The sequence below is a fragment of the Cavia porcellus genome, unplaced genomic scaffold (genome assembly GCF_034190915.1).
Source record: "Cavia porcellus strain 051 isolate PalLab524CR breed Dunkin Hartley unplaced genomic scaffold, mCavPor4.1 scaffold_9, whole genome shotgun sequence".
Lineage (NCBI taxonomy): Eukaryota > Metazoa > Chordata > Mammalia > Rodentia > Caviidae > Cavia > Cavia porcellus.
In genome coordinates, this window is record NW_026947492.1 from 63093426 (window position 1) to 63116332 (window position 22907).

The following is a 22907-nucleotide window of genomic DNA, read 5'->3' on the forward strand; positions in this document are numbered from 1 at the left end:
AGCACAGTCTGGCAGGATCCAAGGGCCACTGGGCAGCCTGCTAGCCCAGCCTCACCCCCTTTTGTTCTTTTTTTTTTTTTTTTTTTGGTCTTTTTCCTTTTTATCAGTACCAGGGATCGAACTCACGACTGCCTGCTTGCAAGGCAGGCGCTTATGCTGCTGAGTTAAATCCCCAGCTCCCGCCCCATTTGTTCTTACACTCCTACCTCTCCCAGGAAGGAGCAGCTTCTACATGGGCGCTTGCCAAGATGAACCTGAGCAGCTGGATGACTGGACCCGGATCGCAGAGCTGCAGCAACGCAACCGAGTGTGCCCCCCGCACTTGAAGACCTGTTATCCCCTGGAGTCCAGGGTGAGCCCTGGGTCATCTCCTTCTTTGGCTTTTCACTTCAGTGCCACCTGCACTGACCACTAGTGCCTGGGTCTCTGGCCTGCTGAGCTTACCAGGTGAAATAGCCAGCAGCTGCAGAGGCCAGGAGCTTGGCGAGGAGTGTGCCCAGAACTGCTGGCCATTCGTTCAGGGTGTAGGTGGAAAGACCAGGAAGGGAGGCCTTTTAAGGTAGGGATCTGGCTGCTGCAGGCGTCAGGCACCAAGAGAGATCTGAGGTAGCTGTGCCTGCTCTATCTGCGTACAGCGGGGCTGCACTGACTGCTGCTTCTGCCCATACAGCCCTCCCTCGGCCTGGCCACCATCACAGATGAGGAGATGAAAACCGGAGACCCTCGGGAGACCCTGCGCCGAGCCAGCATGCAGCCAGCCCAGATTGCTGAGAGTGCTGGTATCACCACACGGCAGCAACGTAAACGGGTGTCCTCAGAGACCCACCAGGGTCCTGGCACCCCCGAGGTAGGTAGTGCCAGCTCATAAGTCTAAGAAGTGGGGAAGTATGGGGCTGGGGGTTTAGCTCAGCGGCATAAGTACCTGCCTTGCAAGCAGGCGGTCGTGAGTTCGATCCCCGGTACCAATAAAAATGAAAAAGATAAAAAAAAAAAAAAGAAGTGGGGAAGTTTCCAGGGGCTGTGAGGGGACAGGGCTGTGGGAAAGGGGAGCCTCTGCTGAGTTGGGGAGCAGGTAGACTGTATGCCCGCTCAGCTTGCAGAAGCCAAATTGCTAGCCTCGGATGTGATGTCTTCCTTACAGTCTAAGAAGGCCACCAGCTGTTTCCCACGCCCTATAACTCCCCGGGACCGACATGAAGGGCGCAAACAGAGCACTACTGAGACCCAGAAGAAAGCAGCTCCAGCTGCTCTTAAGCAGGTTAGACTGGGGTGGAAGGGAACAAAGGAGCCTTCCCAGCAGAGGCCTGGAGCAGCACGCTGGCCTGGGCTTCCTGTTGACACACGCCCCACTCCCTAGGCTGATCGGCGCCAGTCAATGGCTTTCAGCATCCTCAACACACCGAAGAAGCTAGGGAATAGTCTTCTTCGGCGAGGAGCCTCAAAGAAGGCCCCAGCCAAGGCCTCCCCCAACACCCGCAGTGGAACTCGCCGTTCTCCACGTATTGGCGCCTCCACAACCAGTGCTGCCACTGCCACTCCTCGGGCCAAGGGCAAGGTAGGGGCACTGGCAGGGAAGGGAAATCCAGTGAAAGCACAGATATCCCCAGATCACCCATGGGGCAGCATCCAGTGATTGGAGAGGAGACAGGTGACGTCATTCCCAGTAAGCACATCTAGCCCTGGGCAACCTGAAGCTGTATGTGTCCAGGTTAATAAAGGAGGGGGGATGTATCAAATGTTTGGCAGTAAGAAGGATTTTTCCGTGCTCACTGGAACAAGGCCTATCCAGCCATGTGACTGTCTCTCATCTCTTTCAGGCAAAGCACTAAAGGGTCAGTGGCCCCACCTGTGTTCCCAGCGCTGACCTCGCCTGGTCCCTTTCCTTCTGTCCCTCTCAGTGCCTTCTCAGCTCTCAGGCCAATGGTGGCCAAACCCCTAGAGACAGTGACACCTACCTACACCCTGGCCTGGTACCTGGACCTTCCCTGGTGCCTTCTCTGGCATATTCTCAGAGCTGGCCCAGGAGGCTTGCAGCTTGGACAGTGTGGGACCCTCTCCCTACCTTGCCTCCTGATCTGACCTTGGAGCTAAAGTCACTTCTCCATCATAACCAGATTTGAGGCTGGCTGTGAGTGGCTGGAACCTTGGGCCCAGCCAGTCTTCCTCTCAGCTTCTGGATCTAGAAGGGACCACTGGAGGAGCAGGCTCCGGTTCCTGCAGCTGGTGGCTCGGCCTAGCAGAGGCCCTTACTCTTGAAGCCCAGGACTGGGCGTGACCTGGTGTGAGCCCATCCCACCTCCTTCCTTCCACCCAAGGGCACAGCTGTCCAGAGGATGGCAGGATAGATAGGTCCTGGATCTTGGGGCAGGGGGCAGCCTTCAGTAGCAGCTCATACCCCACCTTCCCCAGACCTGCACTAGGGTGGGATCTGGAGTAATGGGAAGGTTTTTAAGGGCTGGGGATGGAGGACCTTTTCTAAAATATTACTTGTAAATAAAGTCTATTTTTCTCCCTGGAGTGTTGAGGTGCCTTGAGCTACACAGGAAAAGTGGGAAATTTAGGCTGTTTTAAGCCTTTGTCTCTGAAGAGTATTCAGACCACCTAGTTTCTCTCATCCTTGGCTTGGGGGGGCGGGGCAGGGACTGGACTGTGTTTCCACCAGGATTTTCCCACAGCCCATTTTTTAGCTCCGTTCCTGAGAACTGTGGGTTGGTTTTCTGGTTTTTGTTTTTTATTTGAGAACCCAAGTTCTCCTGAATCTGGTTTGGCTTTGGCTGGCTTTTAAGTGGCAGTCCCTGTGCCATCCTCCCTCCTAGGATGGGCACAGTTCCTCTGAGTGAAACAAGGCCTAAATGACTGCAGATATCCAGATGCCGCCACAAATCCTTTATGAGGCCTCAGCTCAGGCCCTCCTGAGAATGAGACACACTCGGGGATCAGAAGCATCCACTGCCCCTTCTCTGGGACAGTTCTTCATTTCTGAGAAAAACTACAGTGTGAGTTAATGCAGCGTGTGGATGTCTCTTCTGCTTTCAGGCTTCACCTGTTGTGGTGGGGAACAAAGTGAACAAAGGGCTGGAGCGAGAGCTGTCCAGGAGTAAGGAAAGATCACTGTAGGCCTCTGGGGTCAGGCTGGGAATACAGGCAGGGCCTTTGTGTGCCAGGCTAAGGCACTGACGGGGCTTGAGGTTCCTGAGCAAGACAGCAACGTGAACAGAGCAGGACTCTAGCAGAGTTATGGGGCAGGCAGGAAGGCAGGCAAGAGGGTGAAGCGCTAAAGGGCAGTTCACGTGCACACAAAGGGACTGCTCGCCTGCGTGGCCGGCCGCTGTAGGAGACATCGCCTTCCAGGCAGGCAGTGGGACCCAGGCTCTGCTTGAGGTCATGCTGTTGCTGGCCTGTGCTGATTCTTGAGCCTGCTGATGTGGGCAGCAGGGACCCTGGGCTGTGGCCAGAAGGCAGGGCTTGTTGAGAGGGCAGGCCTGTCTTCAGCCCATCCTGGAGAAATGAAGGCAGATAGGATTCAGAGCCAAGAGGGGAAGGACATCTGATCACTCTTCTCCAGGCTGTGCCTCCCCTGCCAGAGTTCAGAGTTCCTTTTTGCTTACACTTCAGATTGGCCTTCGGTGGGTGGGGGGGCATTAGCTTAATGGCTGCCCTGGCAGGGTCCACCCTTTCCTCCCACACAGAAGTGGAGCTGCTCTTGTCCCTGGAGGTCTCCCTTCCTCACCCAGAGCTGGGCCAGGAGGATGTGTTGGTGGGCAACCTGTCCGGGATCCGCAAACACACAGGAGAAGTTGGTACTTCGCAGGGCCGGGCTCAACTCCTCCAGCACCAAGGCCTTCCACAGCCGGGTGCCCTTGCTCCCACGCTGCCGCACATGGCTGCAGCAGGGAAGGGAAAGTGGTGAGGGCTGTGGGGCGAGGTCTCCCTCCCCGTTCCATATGCGTGACCCTCACCTGGTGCTGCACTCCCTCAGCTGGCCTGGGAGGTGCTCAATGAAGGAGCCATTGCCCAGCCAATAGAGGATGCTGAAGTGAGAGAAACGGCTGCAGGCCATACAGGACAAGGTCAGCGTTCCATCTGGGGACACATGGCTATTAGCCCTACTTGGAAGGCCCTCCGTGCATGCTTTCGTGGCACATATACTAGAACAGGCCCTGCCCGCTGCCCTGCCTGGTCACCACGGCCTATGGCACCCCTGGGCACTCCACCCGTCCGTTAAAGGGAAAGTGCAGAGGCTGAGGCCTGAGCATGGGGAATCTGGGGAAAGGGCCTTGTTTCATGTCATGATGCAGGTTCTGAGCCTTTTCCTCAAGATAACCTTTTCTAGCCAGTTTAGCTCAGTGGCAATAAGCACCTGCCTGGCAAGCACAAGGTCATGAGTTCTATGCCCAGTACCAAAATTAAAAAAAAAAAAAAAAAAAAGATAAACCTTTTCTAGTGCTTAGCCTGATTCTAGAAGCCCATGCCAATAGGCAGCGTGAGCAGTCTGATGTTCCCAAAATGGTCAGGGGACAGGCAGGCCTGGGCAGAAGGCTGACCCTGGAGAACATAGCCAGTGAGGCCCTCAGATGTTCTGAGCATCTTTCCTGTTCAACTCTCCTTTGATGGGGATCATCTTTGGCACTAGGTCCTGAGCCCACACCCATGACCCTGGGTTAGGGGAACTCAGCCACCTGGCTGGAGGCTAACACATGGCAGGTGGGAGGTGCACCTGGGAGCCAACCCACCCCCCGACCTGTCCTGGGCTCCAGACGTCACTGCTCCTTACTCAGTGGCACTTCCACCTCTGGCCAGGTCACTTCCAGTGCTGGGCACGACTCAGGTGTTGGGAGCGCTGGAGGTGAGGGAGGGCAGGGGTCCTTTGTGATCGCAGCTGAGGCAGTGGTAGCTGTGATGGTCTGAGATGCAGGTGTGGCGCTGGCCAGGAGATTGATGGTGTGGGAACACAGAAGCAGGACCCCCAAAGAGAAGTCTGAGGAAAGGACAAAGAGGTCAGCAGGTGACAGTGGCCTGGCAATGCTGGGATCTCAGCCCTTAGCTTGAGCAGTGTTGGTGCCTAGTCAGGAGTACAACTCCAGCCCACTGATTCCTGGGCCTTGGGCAAGAATCAGAGGACCCCCAGCCCTGACCCTTCAACCTTCTGAGAAGAGGAGAAAGAAGCTGGGAAGGGACTAGGTGGGGCCTTCGCAGGGCAGGGCTCAGGTCCCCTGGCACCAGGCCCTGATGGAGCAGAGAAAGTTACAGTGGTAAGGAGACTAATACCGCTGAGCTCGGCTGGGGTGAAGGCAGAGATAGCCCATTACTCCATTCTGCTCACAGAGCCCACACCACCACCACCACCCATGCACAGCCCCATGTCTCACCTGGTGTCCATTTCTGTCCCATGGTCATGATGCATGTGTCTGGAGCTGGTAGGCCTGGCTCTATATATCTGTGACTCGACTTCCTCTAAGCCTGAGAAAGGGGAAATCGACTCCTCTTCCCATTTCCCCCCAGAGGTCTGAATACTAAGTGGCTGCCAGGCCTTTCTGTTTATTCTGTGTGTCACTCCAAGTCCCTAAGGACAGGCCTCCAGCACAGGTCAGAACAACAGCCCCCTACACCCCAGGTCTTAGTATAATAGTCACCTCACCCTGTGTGACCCTCTCATTAGGGACATTCTTATTAGAGAAACAGGTCCAAGGAAGGCCAGGGACTTACCTAACTATACAGGAAGGTGATGTTCTCGCCCATGGGCAGAGCTCATTCTGGGAAGGGCAGGATGCAGCAAACTCCTTCTGGGAAAGTACTGCCCGCCTCCCATTTCATTTTCACTTTTATTCTTTCTCTTTCATTCCTTTCTGCCCTTCCCCCGGTACTGGGGACTGAGCCCAGGGCCTCACACATGAGGCAAGCACTCTACCGTAACCAAGTTACCTCCCAGCCCTCATTTTTTATTTTAGAAGAGACCTCACTAAGTTGAGGTACATCCCCAGCCCTCAGATTTTAAGTTTTGGGACAGGATCTCACTAAGTTACCAGGCTGGCATCAAACTTGAAGTCCCCCTCTTCAGTCCCTGGAGTAGCTGGGATTGCAGGGCTGTGTCACAGTGCCTGGCTCAGGGCCACTTTTGTTCTAACCAGAGAATTCAGAGCAGGCACTGACAGGGAAGATGATCGTCAGTTAATGCTCACAGTGGCCAGAAGCCATCCTGTTCATTCCTAGGCACTGGGACCCAGAGCTGGATCATTGAGACCATCTGAGGCTCAGTGCCACATCAGCCATTGATATCCTGGCGTTCCTCTGACTCCCTACTCCCCCCATCCCCAAAATAAGTTGCAGCACTGACAGCCACCATCATACCCACACATTCTTTCACTTTGCTCATCCCAGCTGCTTTGGCCAGAACTACAGTCCCGATTCCCACTTCCTAGCTCTCGTAGAGAGCCTTACTTTTCAGCAGCACCCTTCTGGGGGCTCCAAGGCTCAGTGCAGCTGCATCCAGCCCCAGGCCACAGGAAATGCGTTAGCCTCTTGCTGCCCTGTCCACAGAACCCCTCAGCTGGTCCTAATGGTGGGAAGCAGCTGCTTAGAGAAGAGCCAGTGGCCCAGCAGTAGCTCCAGCACCTCAAAGGCTACTAGGTAATGTTAATCTGGCCACTAAGGGAAGAGCTGGGGTTGTGCAGGGCCAGGACTAGGCAGGCTCACTCTCAGGTGGACAAGAGCTGTGTGTCCGGTTTGTGGTTTTGGTTATGAGAAGGCCAGGAGATGGAGTGGGCATTGAAGGATGCATTAGAAATTTAGATTCAAGAGTCTGAAGAGTCATATGCTGTTCTCTAGGTGTCTGGCTTATATTTCTGGTCCTCTCAGTTCCTTCCTCACCTCCCACCCGAGAGGCTCCGAGGCTGCAGGGGAAACTCCCTAGGAATCCAGCACTCCCGGGAGTTAGGTCCAGAAGCAAGGCAAAGGCTTCTGAGATGACAGTGCACAGAGGGCTGGGTGGGGGAAAGAAGTTAGGACCATAGAGTACAACCAAGACCAGAGGCGGCCACTGCAGATGCAGATTCAGGACTGCTGCGTGTGAAAGCCTTGGCTTCAGCTTCTCACAAGCCTCATGTGGGCTGGGGAGACAAGTGAGAGGACGATGGTCTCTAGGTCCTGACCATCCTGATTCTCCTTCCTGAGTACGGGCCCACAGGTGGCAAGAGCAGTGAAGTACCATGGGCAGGGAAGCTGTGGCTCAGTGGCACTGACCAGCCAGAGACACCCCAGAGCCCCTCATCCCTGGCCTTCCACCACTCCCAGGGATGATGGGAAGGACTAGTAGAAAGCCTGGCAATCATCTCCAGCCCCAGGTTTTCAACAGGGGGAACAGAGCCAAAACCACCCTGAGGACCCCCCCAAAAAAGATGGAAAGAAGAGAAGCAAGATGGTGTTCAGCTTTCCAACCCAGCTCATGGAGCTTTATTTGGATGAGAATGACGAGACCCTGCTTGGCTCTCACTGGCCTTTAAGGGACAGGCCCTGTTGGGTCCAATTCCCTAGAAACCCAGTGCCCACAGCTCTCCTATGTTCTCCAAAACTCCCAGGACCAAGGCTGAGCTCAGTCTGGAAGCCCCTTTTAGAATCTGTAGTAGACACCTAGGCCTTGTCCTTCTTCCCACCCACCTACCCTTCCTGTTGAGCAGTGCAGAAGAGCCCAGGAAAGCAGCTCACACAGAGATATCTCCTGGGCTGGGAATCCCCTGCTTCAAGGATAAAGTCACTGTCTGCTGACAGGGACAGACAGATATCTGGGACAGCCAGCCCTGCTATGCACGTACATGTATGCACACACACACACACAAATTCTCCCGCAGGCTTTCAGAAAGGAAGTGATACAGTAGAGTGGCCTTTGGCACGTCATCACTTTCAGGTCAAAGGATCCGCTTGCACAAGAAGCTCTGTCATTGTTGCTAAAAGCTGTGCCCTCCACCCAACTATATATAGAAGGCCTCTATTTCTGGCTGACCCCAGTCCTGCTCAGGGGTGGATTTTCCATGCTGATGATTCTTCCAGTTGTCCCAAACACATCGAAGTTCCAGGACCTCCCTTGTTGAAAAAGTCACTGATGAAGCTTCCAGTGCCTTGCCCGGCCCTTAGCTCCTGGACAGTGTCTGCTGAGGAGGCAGAGCTAGACACAACATGTCCTATACCCCAGATGGGGCAGGAGGGAAGACATCTTCCCGCTCAATGCTCATCTGAGCCACCAGTCTGAGCTCTTCAGCTTTTCCAAACTGAGTGGCCCAAGCTTGAGCCCGGCAGATGGAAAGGAAGCAGAGTGGATGTACTGAGGTCCTCAGCCACTGAGAATCCACCAGTGCTCTCACCCAAAGGTGCAAAGGCTCCTTTAAACCAAAAATGTCATGGCTCTACTCCCAACCTGCTCAGGCAGGGTGAGGCCTAGAGGGGGGCAACTCCTGTATTCCACAATAAAAAAAGTTTTTTCTTTAAATATATTCATCAAAATAGTTTTCTTTTAAAAAGCCCCCCACTGCTGACAGCCCCACTGGCTGGCTCTCCATCATATCCCTCCCCAGGCCAGACACAGCCAGGGGGGTCCTGAGTGGCCCAAGCACCCTTTGAGTCTTTCCCACCCAGGAGGTCTTTGTAGGCAGGGGAGAGAGCGCCCTGAGGTCCGTAGTGGGTGGGGTGGGTTCTCCACTGGTGCAATGTCCAACTACTCCAGGCCCAGGATGTAGTTGATACCCTGCACGAGGCCAATGATGACAGGCTGCCAGGCTACCAAGTATCGAAGCCAATCCAGCAGCTGCCCATACATGACGTGAGGCCTCTCCCAGCTGTCAAGGTGTTAAGGATCAGAGGCGATGTGCAAAAGCTGTTGGGTCTGTCTAGCGCTGAGGAGAGGGTTCCCAGTCCCTCCTGGGTCTGCCCACACTTTCCGGCTGCTCAACAGCCTCTCTGCAGCATTCCATGGGGAGTGAAGGGCTGAACCCTGAGAATGGGGGAAGGGAGACAGAGGGCACTGCTGCAACAGATTCACTCAAGAGGTGAGAGAGCTCTCACCCACCTGCATGCACACAGGGGCTCATGTGGCACTTTCTCTAAATGGGCCACCAAGTGTGAGACACAGCTTGGAATTTAGGTTCCCTATAACATACCCATCTTTACAAGGGCTGCAAGGAGGCTAAGAGTAAATGAGATAACTCTAAAGGGTCTTATGTCCAAAACTGATGCTTTTCTGTCTAGAAAGGGGTTGATGTAGAGTCAGAGCCAAAACAATGGGGTTAATGACAAGGGAATCACCTCGGCAAAGGGGATGCCATCTAGAGCGCTAAGCACCAGGTCCTACTGAGGTCCAGCGGCCTTGGAGCTGAATGCCTTTCCTTTTGCTCTACATCAGAATGCTGGGCAAGGGATCTGGAGGGGGCCTAGGGACCCCATCTCTGAGGAAAGCACAGGGACAAGCCCCCAAAACTTGGGTGACCCTTCCAGGGCATCTAAAAGATCAGCCTGGCCCAGTTCTCTGAGAGCTAACTGAAGCCCAAGTCTCAGCTTGGCCACAGAATTACAATTGTCCTTGAATCAAGCCCTAAAGGAATGAATGAAGCGGGAAATCTGAAAGAGCAGAAGCCAGAATGTCCTCTTTGGGGATGTGGGAGAGTACTGGGAACACAATGTCTCCTGTACAGCCCAGCTAGTGTACAGAGAAAAAAGAATTGTGCAGCTTGAAAAGCAGACAGGGGGAACACTGGGTCCTGGAGCTCACAGAAAGTGAAGGCGGGGCCAGAGAAGTGGCTGGGCACTTTCTAACAGTCAGGTATGAGGACGAAGGGAATGGTGCGGGCTGGCTGGGCAGGAAGTGGTGCCCAGAGGAGCATAGTTCTGCACTTGAAAGTGGATGGAGCAGGGGTCTCTCATCTCTGCCTATGCCTTACAGGCTCTGCTCATGCAGAGCTGATCTCTTGCTGCATGTCATGGGTAACATAGCACCCATTAGTTAAGTAACCTTAAATAAGCTTCCCAAACTCTAAACTGTTTCATCTATAAAGCAAAGGTATTATCCACATCCTAAAGGGAATCAAATGAGCTACTGTAAGTGAAGTGCTTAGCACAGTGCCAGCCACAAGCAGTAAGTAAATAGTAAGCGGTAGCTGCTATTCCTATCAATTTAGGACAGGAAGTTGAGCTGGTAGTCCTCACCATGTCACACAGTAACTTCCCTAGAACAGAAGCCAAACTAAATGTAAGACATGTTACATGTTGGGAGTGAGAGGGCCCTGAAAGCCCCAGACACAGAGTCTCCCTGGCCAGTTTTTTCCCACCACCCACTCCAAACAATGACTTAGACCAAGGATACGGATTGCTGAACATCCTCTTCAGGTCTACTTTCTCTTTGCAGTAGGGACATGTCTGCTTCTTCCCCACAATGCACCAGCCACGGATACAGAATTCGTGGAATCTGAGCACCATGCGTCAAGGGAAATGGCATCAAGGGAAATAACGGGAAGCAAGGGTACAGCTCCACCCCCATGCTGATTTGCAAGGTACATGTGGGGCAGCTCTGGAGAGAGGTTCAAATCCTGGCTTCATTTCTTATCAACCTTGTAATTTTGGGCAAATCTCTTTACTCAGAACCTGTTTCTTCACCTGTGAAGTGAGGATAATGATTTGTTAACAGGGCAAAATGGAGTTAACACTTGGCTCTCCCGACACAGGCCTGGAATGGGATCTGAGTAAATACATGATAAATTATAGAAGCACTGCTCAGAATAGGGGATTTGAATCTCAATTGAGGGAATCCACTAAAGAACCCTTTTCCCCTGTGACATCCACTTTTGGTCAGGTAGCACAGCCGTGCCAGCTGCAGCCTCCAGTTCTCTTTGACCGAGGCGATTTATGACCACTATTTACACAAGAGGGCTTGTGCTGTGAGGACAGGTGCAGAAGGCTGCACCTTCCATTTTCATGTGGCTCTCTTTCACTCAAAGGTCTGGATGGCATGTCTAGGGTCACAACCAACCCTACCCCTCCTTGATCAGAGGTGTCTGCAGGAGGGACGTGGCCAAGGTGCTGGAAGCAGGATACACATGATTGCAGGACAGCCTGTACGTGTTCTCAATGATGCCCTCTTCACTGACGTCCACAAGGATCTGCTGTCCGCACACGGCACACACGCTGTCGGAAAGGTGCTTGGTAGGCATGCCTGACTCACTGTAGAACTGGGGGAGAACAGAAGCAAAACACAAGAAAAGCTGTGAGAACTGCTCAAGTGGGGAGGCATCAGAGAGGCCTGGAGTCTTGTGGAGGACACACAGTGGCAGGGGGAGTTAGAGGACATCTTTTGTAAGACCAGTAAAATTCATCTTTACTGGGTAAACAGGGAGAAAGGGGCAGACAGAGACAAGTTGGGAAGTTAGATGTAACGGGATCTGAAGCCAGGTTGCATCAGCCCATGTGCAAAAGGAAAGGAAAGCAGAACTCCTTGGAACCAATATTTAGGAGCTTTCCCATACAAGCCATTCTGTGGCCAAACTATGTACGTTTCCATCAGATGTGGACAATATCATTCTCCAGAACATTTAAAACAGTGAAAAACTAACAGTGATGTTGGTCTGGTGACAAGGGCATTTTCAAGCACTTGTGGAGGAAGCAGAGGAAGTCTTATTTTTTGGGTTCTTTTTGTTTTTTGTCTTTTTGAGACAGGGTCTTGCTATGCAGTTCAGGCTGGCCTTGAGCTCACTTTGTAGCTCAGGATGGTCTCGAACTCACAACATTCCTCCTGCCTCAGCCCCCCAACTGCTGGGAAGTTCAACCCTTTTGGATAACATTTGCCAGGATGTCTCAAACTGCCACACCCTTTATAGCCCATTAATTTCACTGCAAAGAATTTTAAAAAATAAATAGAAATGTCAAAAATGGTTTCTGTAAACACATTCATTTAACCATTATTTATAATTAAAGAAAAAGAGGGTTTTACAGAATTATCATATCCCAGGTTTATACCTAGAATTCCATTCTTAGGTTATATCAAAAAGATGTGAAAACGAGAACTAAACAGATACGTAAATGCCAATGCTAACAGTAAAGGGGTAGGTAGAGTGCTTGTCTACTATGAACCAGGCCCAGTACTGAAAACAATGAAGGACCAGAAGAAGCAAGGTGCTGGGTTTAATAACTAGCACTACAAAAACAAAGTAAGTGACCAAGAAGCCAATCCCCTTCTGTGAGCCAGAGGCAGCCACGTAGGCCAGGAGGAGAAAGAACCCAGAAGCCAACTCCCCCTGCCTTCTCCAAGCCAGCTGGTGCACAGACTGGGAGACAAAAAAGAGCTGATCCCCCCCACCCCCCCAACACACACACCAAGCAACATGCTGACTGGGAGGAACACAGGCTGAGATGATAGCTACTGAAATAAACAACTTGATGTTTGTATTGCTTGATTGACTTTGCAGGCCTAAAGCTGGCAGTCTGAGCATCTATTTAAAGATAACAGTATGCAATATAGCAACTATAGGGGCTTTTCTTGTCTTTTTTTGAAATCCAATATTGTTCTGTTTTGTCTGGTTCCATTTTGTTTGTATTTCCTTTAAAATAAAAAAAAGCAAACAAACAAAATTAAATATTAAGAGTAGAGTAGAAAATTAAGAGATGCGTAAAGATGAGGCCAAAGCTGTATAAAGAGAAGATCAGCAAGAACTATGTCAGAATTGTTACACTAGTGTTCTTTTTTTTTTTTTTTTTGAGATAGGGTCTTGCTATGATCTGGCCTTGAACTCACTATGTAGCCCAGGCTGGCTTCAAATCTGTAATCCTCCTGCTTCAATCTCCCAGATACTGGGATTACAGGCATGTGCCACCATGCCCAGCTACAATTTTTTTTCTTTTACATAAGAATTGCTGTGTAGTTCAGTTTGACCTTGAACTCGCTATGTAGCCCAGGCTAGTCTCAAACGTGCAAAACTTCTCTTGCCTTAGCGTCCTGAATGCTGGGATTACAGGGGCGTGCTACCATATCCAACTTATAATGAATTTTTAAAAGCCTCCTGCACCTTACAGTTTTCCTGTACCTGCAAGGTAGACTACTTATATTTAGTCCTTTTACATTTTCTTAATTTGGGTTTACTGTATGTGTGTGTGTGGGGGGGGTGACTTCTTGTTTTATTTCTAAGCAAAACCCTTCTTTAAAAAAGCTAAAGCTGAACTTGGTTCACAACTGGGGACAGCAGCGCAGGAAGGAAGCACTCACACTCGAGACTAGGAGTAGGAGAGTAAAACTGAGAGCCTCAGAGCAGATGAAGCTGTACCTGCCAGGACCTCCCCTCCTCCCACCAAGCTGCCCTCCGAGGAGTGGCTTCTCAGCCATCAGAATGCCACCCAGGGTGTGGAGTCTGATCTCACTCCTCTACTGCAAGACCCTGTTGCCATGGCCCCTCTTGAATAAAGTCTGCCTTACCCTTCTTAAAAAACAAGCAGGAACAGAAACAAGTCGGGCATGGCAGTGCGTGCCTGTAATCCCAGCGCACAGGGGTTGAATACAAGCATTGCAAGTTTGAGGCCACACACAGAAACAAAAATTCATGCCTGATTCCCAGAGTCATCAAGAGTAAAAAGCAGAGATTTCACATTGGCCTGAAATTCCACAAATAGAGCTCTCTGCCTTTACCTGCTTAAAAAACTGAAAGGACCTCAAGGTGAGCTCACTTATATGACAGCACTCTCACTGGGAAAACCAAAGCCCAGAAAAGGAAAGAACCCAGACTCTGAGTGCCACCACCAGCCCACTGGCCAAAGCTCCCCATGAACATTTGCTGAAGCTGCAGAAATCAGCCACTCTGTTCCCTGAAAGCCAGTTAGCTATAAGGTTCTGATTTGTTTTTCAAAAGTGCAAAAGGCTATTGAAAAAGACAGCTAGAGTCAGAAGGTAGGGCCCAGACCTGTGCAGGACCTCTCCTAAACTACAATCTTAGCATGGCAGCCTTGCGGGACCCATCATTACAGAGTTCAACAGACCTGAGGCCTTGTCCTTGGTCCTCTGGACAGCTAGGTGACAGAGCTGATTTACCCCCAGGAAACTCTCACTACCATCACCTAAGAATGGAAGTTGTGACTCCTGAGAAAAGAGCCTCTCTTGGCCCAGGAATGTGACAGGCGCTCAGCATGTGTCTGCTTGCAGATGCACTTGCCCGCACTTCCTGGGTGAATGAATGAGTACATGGGGCAGGGAGAGAAAGGTTCAAGGATGGCTTTTCTGGACTGGGTCGCGGCTTAGGGTTCCTAGGTGTATCAGCTGAACAGACGGAAGGGTCAGGGTCAGGGTCAGGGTCAGCTCCCTGGATAATCGTGAAGCACAGGAGCAGGGGGTCTCACTCTGGCCCACGGCACCAGCAGTGAAAAGACTGGGATCACCTCAACTTAGGAGCTGGGCTGGAGCTCTGAGAAACGGCTTTGCCTCCATTCGTGCCCGAGTGCTGCCCCTAGGACGGTGGGACAAAGGGTGCAAGATCAGAGGGGACTTGGATGACGCAATGAAAATGTCTGTTAGGACTCTGGTTTCCAGAACATGGCTCCCTCAACCCCCAAGGCCAGTGTGACAACAGGCAGGCAGGCAGGGTTAAAGCCCACAAGATCACCCGCTCAGCCTGGCAGGTTAGTGAGTCCCCTGCAACCCCAAGGTCACAGAAACCACATAGGAAGCCATGAATCAAGAGACACTGAGGTCAAATTGGGCAAAGTAAAGGGAGACAGACTTCTTTTAAATCAAGAGCCTGATCCTTCAGTAGAAAGGGCTCAAGTGTCTACATGGTAAATCAGAATTAGATCTAATTTCAACCGTCTGTAATTTACTATCTTGGTGACTTATACAAACCTTTTAAACTCTTTCACTAAAATTTATTGAACATTTATAAAGTGCTGGTCACTGGACTTAAGTTCTTAGGATATAATACTGGAAAAACAGGCCAGTCTCTACCCTTATAGATCCTACAGCCAGAAGGGATTAACATTATTTTTAACTATCTTAACTAGTTTTTATATACACACACACACAATGTTGTTTCAGCTTCTCACACTAGTGAGACAATACAATGTTTACACGTGTGTCTTATTAATTTCACTTATGAGTATGGTCTCAAGTTGTATCCATTTACCTATAAAAATCTCTAGTTTATTCTTCTTTACAGATGAATAGTACTCCATTATATAAAAATACCACATCTTTTTTATCCATTCCTGTTAATGGATTTAGGTTGTTTCCAAGGTCTGGCTATTACAAATTATGCCATTATAAACATGGGTGCACATATATCACTTGGGTATGACATTTTTTAATTCTTTTGGGAAGATACCCAGAAGGGGAACTGCTGGGTCAAATGAGACCTTTAGTCTTAGTTTTTTGAGGAAACTCCACACTGATTTCCAGTGTTTGCAACAGTCTATATTCTCACAAACAGTGGAGAAGGGCTCCTTTTCCCCACAGCTCCTCCAGTATTTGTTACTGGTTGATTTCTTGATGTTAGCCATTTTTCTGGGGTGAGGTAAAATCTCAGTGCTGTTTTAATTTGCATCTCATGAGTGATCAGTAATGTTGAATATTTTTCACATATTTCTTTGCTGTTTGTTTTTCTTCATCTGAGAAGTGTGTGTTCATCTCAGATGCTCAATTTTGGATTGGGTTTTTAAATCAGGGAAGACTGATTTTTTTTTTTTAAGTTCTTTATATGTCCTCAATAGTAATTCTTTGTCTGAGGTTCAGCTGGCAAACATTTTCTCCCATATTATGGATTATCTCTTCTGTTGGTGGTTTCTCTTGCTGAGCAAAAGCTTTTCAATAGGGGAAGATCCCAGTTGTTGATTCTTTGTGATAGTTCTGTGCGATGAGGGTTTTTTTTCATAAAGTCTTTGCCTGCACCAATGTCTTCAAGAGTTCTACCTATGCTATCATCCAGCACATTTAACGTTTTTGTTTGAATATTAAGATTTTTGATCCATTCTGATTTTAGCTTAGTGCATGGTGAAAAATAAGAGTCCACTTTAATCTTCAGCATTTGTAGAGGCAGTTTTTCGAGCACCATTTATTAAAGAGGCTGTCTTTCTAAAAAGGACTAACATTTAAAATAAGTATTTAACCAAGGAGTGATGGTGGAACATGCCTGTAACCTGAGCACTCTAGGAGGCTGAGGCAAGAGGACTTCATGTTCAAGCGCAGCCCCGGCAACCCAGCATCTTAAGGAAGAAGCAGTTGACTCAACTTTGCTGAGAACTGTTGAAAAATCTGCCAGAATTAGTGTCAGAATCACTAAAGACTGGAGTAAAACTCATCCAGTAACAAGGTAAACAAAGGCCAGATTAGAATGGGTGAAGGAGTGAATAGAAGGTGACTAAAAACGAGACAGGAATTTTCTGGAAATTTAGCTGTGAATGATGACAGGATATGGGAATAGTAACCAGAAGAAAAGGTAGGTCAAGAAAAAGGTCTTGGGGCTGGGGATTTAGCTCAGTGGCATAAGCGCCTGCCTTGCAAGCAGGCAGTCGTGAGTTCAATCCCTGGGACCAATAAAAACGAAAAAGACAAAAAAATAAAAAAGAAAAAATAAAAAGAAAAGGTCTTTAAAAAAAAAACAATGTTTAAAGCATTAATGGGAAAAGCCCAGTAGAGATCAGAGAGATAAAATTGCTTAAGATTACACAGCTAATTAAAAGTAGGGTAGAATTTGAAACAAGGTCTGTCTGACTCCAAACTCCTAGCTCTTTCTATTGCTTCAAGTAGTGAAGATGAGGGGCCAGGGATGTAGCTCAGCAGCACAAGCTCCTGCCTGGCAAGTGTAATGCCGTGAGTTCGATCCCTGGTACCAAAAAACAAGTAGTGAAGATGAGTAACCAGCTAATGCTGTCCTGATGTTACCTGCTGCCTCTGAGGACCCAGGAGGAAAACCAAGGTCGTGGTGACCTGCTCACAAGAGGCAAGTGTGAGCCCAGGAAGTGTCTACTCCCCTGCCTTCCCAGGGACGGTCTGGCACGATGCACAAATGAATGGCTGAGATGCTTCCTCAGAGCTCAAACCTAAACTATCTTTCCTACTCTTTACCCAGGCAAGTCCCTTCTTCTTTTCCCCCATAAAAAAGTCTCCCAGAAAAGAGGTTATTTCATAACCCTTAACCTTCACCCCAGCATGACTTATGGTATGAATAGGAACTACACTGACTGTCACAAGCTTATGATCTCACAGTGACCAGTCTCCATCAAAGGGCCTGATTCAATCTACAGAGAGCTATTCTGGTAACTCACTTCACCATGTGAGGCAAAACAGAACCACCTAACTAAATAGGGTAATGTGGAATAGTAAAAAGGAATTGAGAATGCTTATTAATACAATCATAAAATCACAGTTTCATTTCTAGAAATCCCAAAATGAATTAATCACAAGGCTCTCTTTAAGTCAAACCTCTCTCAAAGGCATGCTGAAGGCCAACAAATAAACCAGATCTAGTCTCCAACCCTGACTGAGGTCTGGTTGGGGGAACAGTTAAAAAAAAAATCAACTATGACTCTGAGACAGGAGCTGTGATCTTAGAATGTGTGAGTCTATGAAAAATGATGAGGACTGAAAATACGACGTGCACATACAATGGGATCAGTCCCTAAAACGGAAGGAAATTCTGATACATTATATAACATGGATCAACCTCGAAGACACTGTGCCAACTGAAATAAACCAACCAAAAATGGCCTAATGCTATATAATTCCGCTCACATGAGATGCTAGAAAAGTGCGTTTCAAGCCAGGTGTAGTGGTACATGCCACATCATAGCACTCAGGAGGCTGAGGCAGGAGGAGTGCTATAGGTTTGAGGCCACCTGGGCTACACAGTGAGCTCAAGAACAGCCTGGACTACACGGTGAGCCTCTGTCTCAAAAAACCAAACCAAACCAAATCAAACCAAACCAATAAACAAATAAGAAATAAGAAAAAAAAGGAAATTTCATAGGGACAGAAAGTAGAATGATAGAGGACAGGCTGGGGGGTGGGGAGTTAGTGCTGATAGTTTCAATTTTGCCAGATTAATAAGAGTTTTGGAGGATAAAGGCACTGATAGCTACAGAATAATATAAATATACCTAATGTCACTGAAGCATATAACTACATATTTACCATTTTAACCATTTTTAAGCACATTGTAATTCCAGCTATTCGGTAGGCTAAGGCATGAGGGTTACAAGGCTGAGGCCAGCCTCGGCAAAAACCAAAAGGGTCTGGGGACGTAACTCAGTATGAGTGCCTATACCGCATGCCTGTGGGCCTCCAGTACGATAAGCCCAAAAAACCCCAAAACCAAAATACAAAACCAAATGAAAAACCACGACAAGCCAGGGACTAGGAGTGCTCCAAGAAATAAGCAATGCTAGGACTAGGAAAGGCTACACCTGAGCATACTGTGCAAGGTAACAGGACTGAAAAATAACCACCGCTCCAACAGGAAACTGAATGAATGAAGGCTGGGTTTTCCTGGATTCATTAAAGCACTGATCAGATTCTGGTTTCAAGAATGGCAATATTTACTGACACACAGTTTTTATGGCTTGGGAGCTGAGGTGTTTCTGAATAGAGTAAGGCCTATTTGACCAGACTTCACATAAGTAAAAAAACATTGGACTTTTCAAGATTGGAAAAACAGTGTAATCCATCCCTCTCCCCCATGACGGAGCCCCCTCTTCCACATCCTTGCTTCTCTGACTGCTGGTATCCAAGCTTTAGAAGATAGGATGTTACTTGAAAAGCCTAAGTTATTTGCTGTAGTAAATAATGAGTGTGAATTAATTCCTGGTGAGTCATCCAATAACATCACAAGCCATCCTAATCTTCTTAGGATACTACCTGCTCCTCAGTGATACGCCTGGGGAAGCAGCATACTAGTGGTCTAGAGTCAGGGTCAGAAAGGTTGCACCCCTTTGGATAAATGAGTGGCTCCTCATCTGCATAATTTTCAGTGCACATTATCGAAGAGGCAGGTCCTCATATAAAACAGCAGGTCTTGCTCAGAAGGCTGGCCTGAGAAGTGGGGAGGGGTGTGATTTCTGGCAGGAATACAAGCTCCAGGGAGACTTTCGGGAGAGCAGTTACCTAGACAGAGATTCTAGGTGTTGGTTACTAAGAGGGAGACTAAAAGACTGTGGGGTCTGGAAGGACAGGAAAGTAGGCAGTCTGGTAAGGTCTGTTAACTCAGCCTGATAGTTCCTTTTCCTGTTATCATCCCCAACCCTTCAACAGAGCCAGTGTGACAGATCCTTTTCATCCATGGGCCAGAATACTAATGAATTAGCATGGAGAGAACAGAGTGGTGGGGAGACCAGTGAGATTCCATAACGGAAGGAGAAAATGAAGGATCAATAACAAAGATTGGAGGTACCCTTCATCTCAAGAAATTCTTCTACTAGGTCTTTTGGTGAGGCTGGAATTTACTATTATTAGGAGCTTAACAATTACAACTATTAGGGATTATCACTCTTAATCATGAAGCATTTAATAATTTTTCCTAAGAGCATGGTACCCCCACCCCGCCATCCGGTAACCTCTGGGAGGTGAGGCAGGAAGATCAAGACTTTTAGCCCAGCCTGGGAAACTTTCTATTAAAAATTTTAAAAGGTCTGAGGACAGCCAGGCGTTGTGGTACATCCCTATAATCCCAGCCCTTAACAGGCTGAGGCAGGAGGATCGCTGAGTTTGAGGCCAGTCTGGGCTAACGCAAGTTCAAGACTCGTTTGGACTACATAGTGAGACCCTGTCTCAAAATATAAATAAATAAATAATAAAATAAAAAGACCTGGGAATTGCAGCTCTGCACGAAGACCCTGGGGTTCAATCCTCAGTACCTCCTTCTCCCCCAAAAAAGCATGGCAAGAATTCCCAGCTCAAATCCCATTTGGAGGGGTCCAGTGTACTTATTTTATCTCTTGAAGGAGAAGCTAACATATGGAAACTCTAAGCTCAGAACCAATCTGACTGAAAAGATGAGAATTTTGCAGATTGTTTATCAGTGATAAACTGAGGTTACATTGGTAGCTGATAATAATCTTGAGATAAAGCTGGCAAAAATCTCATAAAATCAAATAATTGGTCCTATAAAAACAAAATGAGGATAAAAAATGAGACCTGTAGTGTCTAGAGGGTAAAGAAGAGAACACCAGCAAGAGCTGCTTTGAAAAGCTCGTTATGTCACAGAAGCATCTTAGTGAAGGGCTGTTGCCAAGCATGAAATGAATAATAAAACACTCCAGGCTCTGGAAATCTCTTCTGGAGAATGAGCTGGTTAAATCTATACAAGTGGGTGAGATAGTGGAATGAGTAAAATATAAAATAGTCATTCAAAAAGGAATCAATAGGCTGTTGTATCGGCTTATTTTTGTATCACAATACTTAAGGCTGGACTCTTACGAAGAAAGGCTTTGTCCCCTAGTTTTGGAAGCTGAAAGTCCAAACAGAACTTGGCTCTGACAAGGGACCCTTTAACTGTGTCACGCCATGGCAGAGGACACCACAATGGTGAAACTGCATATAGGAGGAAGGGATCGCATCTGGACAGAAGCCTGAGAACCTGTTACAACAGCTCAATCTTGAAGAACTAACTCAGAGTACCAGGAGAGCTATCTAAACTCCTCCCAGTGACCTGATGACCTCCCAAAAGGCCCCACCACCTCAACGCCACCACATAGAGGACCAAACTTCCAACACATACACCCTTGGTGGATACACTCCAGTCATACCCAAACTGTCCCATGACACTTCGGGGTTTTTTTGTTTTGTTTTGTTTTTTGAGATAGCATCTCACTATGTAATTTAGGCTCGCCTTGAACTTGTGGTGATTCTGTCTCAGCCTCCTGAGTGCTGAGATCATAGCCATGTGCCACCACACCTGGCTTGTTTTTAGTGTAAAAATTAAAATCATTTGGCCCAGAAGCTTTTTTCTTGTCTAGCCTTTATTTCTCTAGACCTTTCTACTGCAAGCTCAGCTACACAACCATACTAGCCTTAGTTCCTCCATACAAGATTTTCAGGCACGCAATTATCTCGAAGTGCTACACTTTTCACTTCATGCACTTAATTTCAATCATTATCTAAGTCAAATCAATAATCATTTCTTTAAGGAACCTATCTTTTGGGCCCTGAGACAAGGTTGAATGTGTTACTGTTATGTTAGGGCCTACCATCACAAATATTTTTTTTTTTGGTACTGGGGATCAAACTTATGACCTCGTACTTGCCAAGCAGGCGCTTACGCCGCTAAGCTAAATCCCTGGCCCCAGCGTCACAAATACTTTCTTCATAATACTGATTAAAGCTATCATTGTACTCATGTGTGTGCTACTTTAATACTCATCTTTCTCACTACAGAGTAAACTTTATTTGAGCAAAGACTACATTTATTTTATATTTAAATCCAGCACATAGCGCAGTGCCTAGGCACAAAGTCGGCACTTAAAAACTATTTGCTTCAGCACCACACACACAGACAAAATGCATCTGCTAATGATCATCAACTCCCTGCTGAGTAAAGTGGTTGTTTCCTATAATGGCTCTGAAGTTAAAAATTCCAGGCTACATCTGAGACCTGGCTTTCTGAGTTTTAAGGAAGGAACCATCATGCATACCACCACACCTTAAAAGACTTTACATAGCTTATCTCATTTCTTAGTGCCGTGTCCTTCCATCAAGCGATGTTAGTCTGAACACTAGAGATGGCAGGAGAGAGTAGTAAGACCCCAAGTCAACTCACCCCTATTGTAGACGCCATGTAGTCTGCACACATTTCTGCAAAGTCTCGCTCAAGAACTCCATAGTAGAGGCCACAGAAGAGGAGAGAAATACCAAAGTCCATGGCATCTTCTGGTTTAATCCTGTAAGGGAAGCAGCACGGCCAGTAAGGCCTGCCCTGAAACACGACTGCTGGAATACTACTTTGGGACACACAAGGCAGAGCCTAACATGGAAGACCCAAGAGCTAGTGAGCGCTGATGAATCATGATCAGATCAGTCTGTTGCCTAATTGTATGTGGCCACAGACATCTCTAGAGGGAGCTAGTGCTGTGAGCTGCAAAGACCCAACTGGAGTTATCTCCCCTTCTGTCCTTTGCCCTACACTGCTCAGGGCTTCCACCACCCATGACTGGCAGCCACGCCTTGCAGCTGCCCAGGGAGCTCAGTTCATTATAACCTATGCGCTAGCAACTCTGCTGTTGACAACTGTTGGCCATCAAGGAGGGGGATTTCCATCTAGAAGCTGACAACTTACTGAGTTGCCTCACCTTAAACCGGCTGCCCAGGTTGAAATGGCTGATTCTCCCAAAAGGACAGACAGCGTGCTAGGGTCTGTATGTCCCTGGAGCAAAGACTGAAAATGATTCTAGTGGCCAAATATCCCGTACTAGATCCCAACTTGTGAGAATGCTTCCACTGATGGACATCGGGCAGGAAGTATGTTCCCCACTTGGCCAGGCCAGAGCAAGGCAGGAGTTTCTATCTTGATAGATAAGCACTTGCATGATATTCTAGAGTTATGTCTACTGTCCTACAGAACCTAAAATATTTATAGAAAAAGGTTTCCAAACACAGGTCTAGAAGAAAAAATAAAGTAGCGAATATTTACAAACAGATTATCATAAAAATTTAACTTGCATCCATACATATTCTGTACAATGTCACCAAAATTAAATTTTGGTCCAAGTCTATTAAGAAGAATAAAAGTCTTATTCCAAGGACCAAAAATTTAAAACCTTGAGTCCATAAATGCTATGGAAAAATACCTTAATTACAATATCTGTTCAAAGAATTATGTATCTTCACTTAAAGCTGTCAACTATATTCATCCTAGATAGCTAAATTTGCTTATTGGTCTTATAGTATTTAACCTACTGACATTTTTGTGACT

The 22907-nt window shown here is 48.0% G+C and overlaps 3 protein-coding genes across 17 annotated transcripts in view; 1 reads left to right on the top strand and 2 right to left on the bottom strand.

The window, feature by feature from the left end:
• Nucleotides 1–2517, top strand: part of Numa1 (nuclear mitotic apparatus protein 1) — a 72158-nt gene extending 69641 nt beyond the window's left edge. For all 11 annotated transcript variants that reach the window (XM_003463410.5, XM_013145364.3, XM_013145363.3 and 8 more), the window contains 5 exons: nucleotides 216–352; nucleotides 671–847; nucleotides 1142–1258; nucleotides 1358–1555; nucleotides 1818–2517. In XM_003463410.5, the coding sequence (XP_003463458.2) occupies nucleotides 216–352; nucleotides 671–847; nucleotides 1142–1258; nucleotides 1358–1555; nucleotides 1818–1829 (641 nt within the window). In that variant the 3' untranslated portion in view covers nucleotides 1830–2517. The remainder of the gene's footprint in view (nucleotides 1–215; nucleotides 353–670; nucleotides 848–1141; nucleotides 1259–1357; nucleotides 1556–1817) is intronic.
• A 348-nt stretch (nucleotides 2518–2865) lies between these two features.
• Nucleotides 2866–7231, bottom strand: Il18bp (interleukin 18 binding protein). Of its 3 annotated transcripts, none has more exons than XM_013145370.3 (6): nucleotides 5707–7231; nucleotides 5370–5460; nucleotides 4775–4978; nucleotides 3960–4083; nucleotides 3731–3884; nucleotides 2866–3498 (listed from the first exon to the last, which is right to left on the bottom strand). In XM_013145370.3, exons 2-6 carry the CDS (start codon nucleotides 5395–5397, stop codon nucleotides 3166–3168), a joined length of 843 nt encoding a protein of 280 aa, XP_013000824.1. In that variant the 5' UTR covers nucleotides 5398–5460; nucleotides 5707–7231; the 3' UTR covers nucleotides 2866–3165. The 3 variants fall into 3 exon arrangements, with proteins under 3 accessions (XP_013000824.1, XP_013000825.1, XP_063112653.1); XM_013145371.3 differs by lacking the exon at nucleotides 5707–7231 and having other exon boundaries at nucleotides 2866–3043; nucleotides 3314–3498; nucleotides 5370–5700; XM_063256583.1 differs by lacking the exon at nucleotides 5707–7231 and having other exon boundaries at nucleotides 3360–3498; nucleotides 3609–3884; nucleotides 5370–5700.
• A 189-nt stretch (nucleotides 7232–7420) lies between these two features.
• The window catches only part of Rnf121 (ring finger protein 121), an 80870-nt gene continuing 65383 nt past the window's right edge, over nucleotides 7421–22907 (bottom strand). For all 3 annotated transcript variants that reach the window (XM_003463378.5, XM_063256580.1, XM_063256581.1), the window contains 4 exons: nucleotides 21756–21876; nucleotides 11074–11207; nucleotides 10346–10447; nucleotides 7421–8825 (listed from right to left, as the gene is read on the bottom strand). In XM_003463378.5, the coding sequence (XP_003463426.2) occupies nucleotides 8705–8825; nucleotides 10346–10447; nucleotides 11074–11207; nucleotides 21756–21876 (478 nt within the window). In that variant the 3' untranslated portion in view covers nucleotides 7421–8704. The remainder of the gene's footprint in view (nucleotides 8826–10345; nucleotides 10448–11073; nucleotides 11208–21755; nucleotides 21877–22907) is intronic.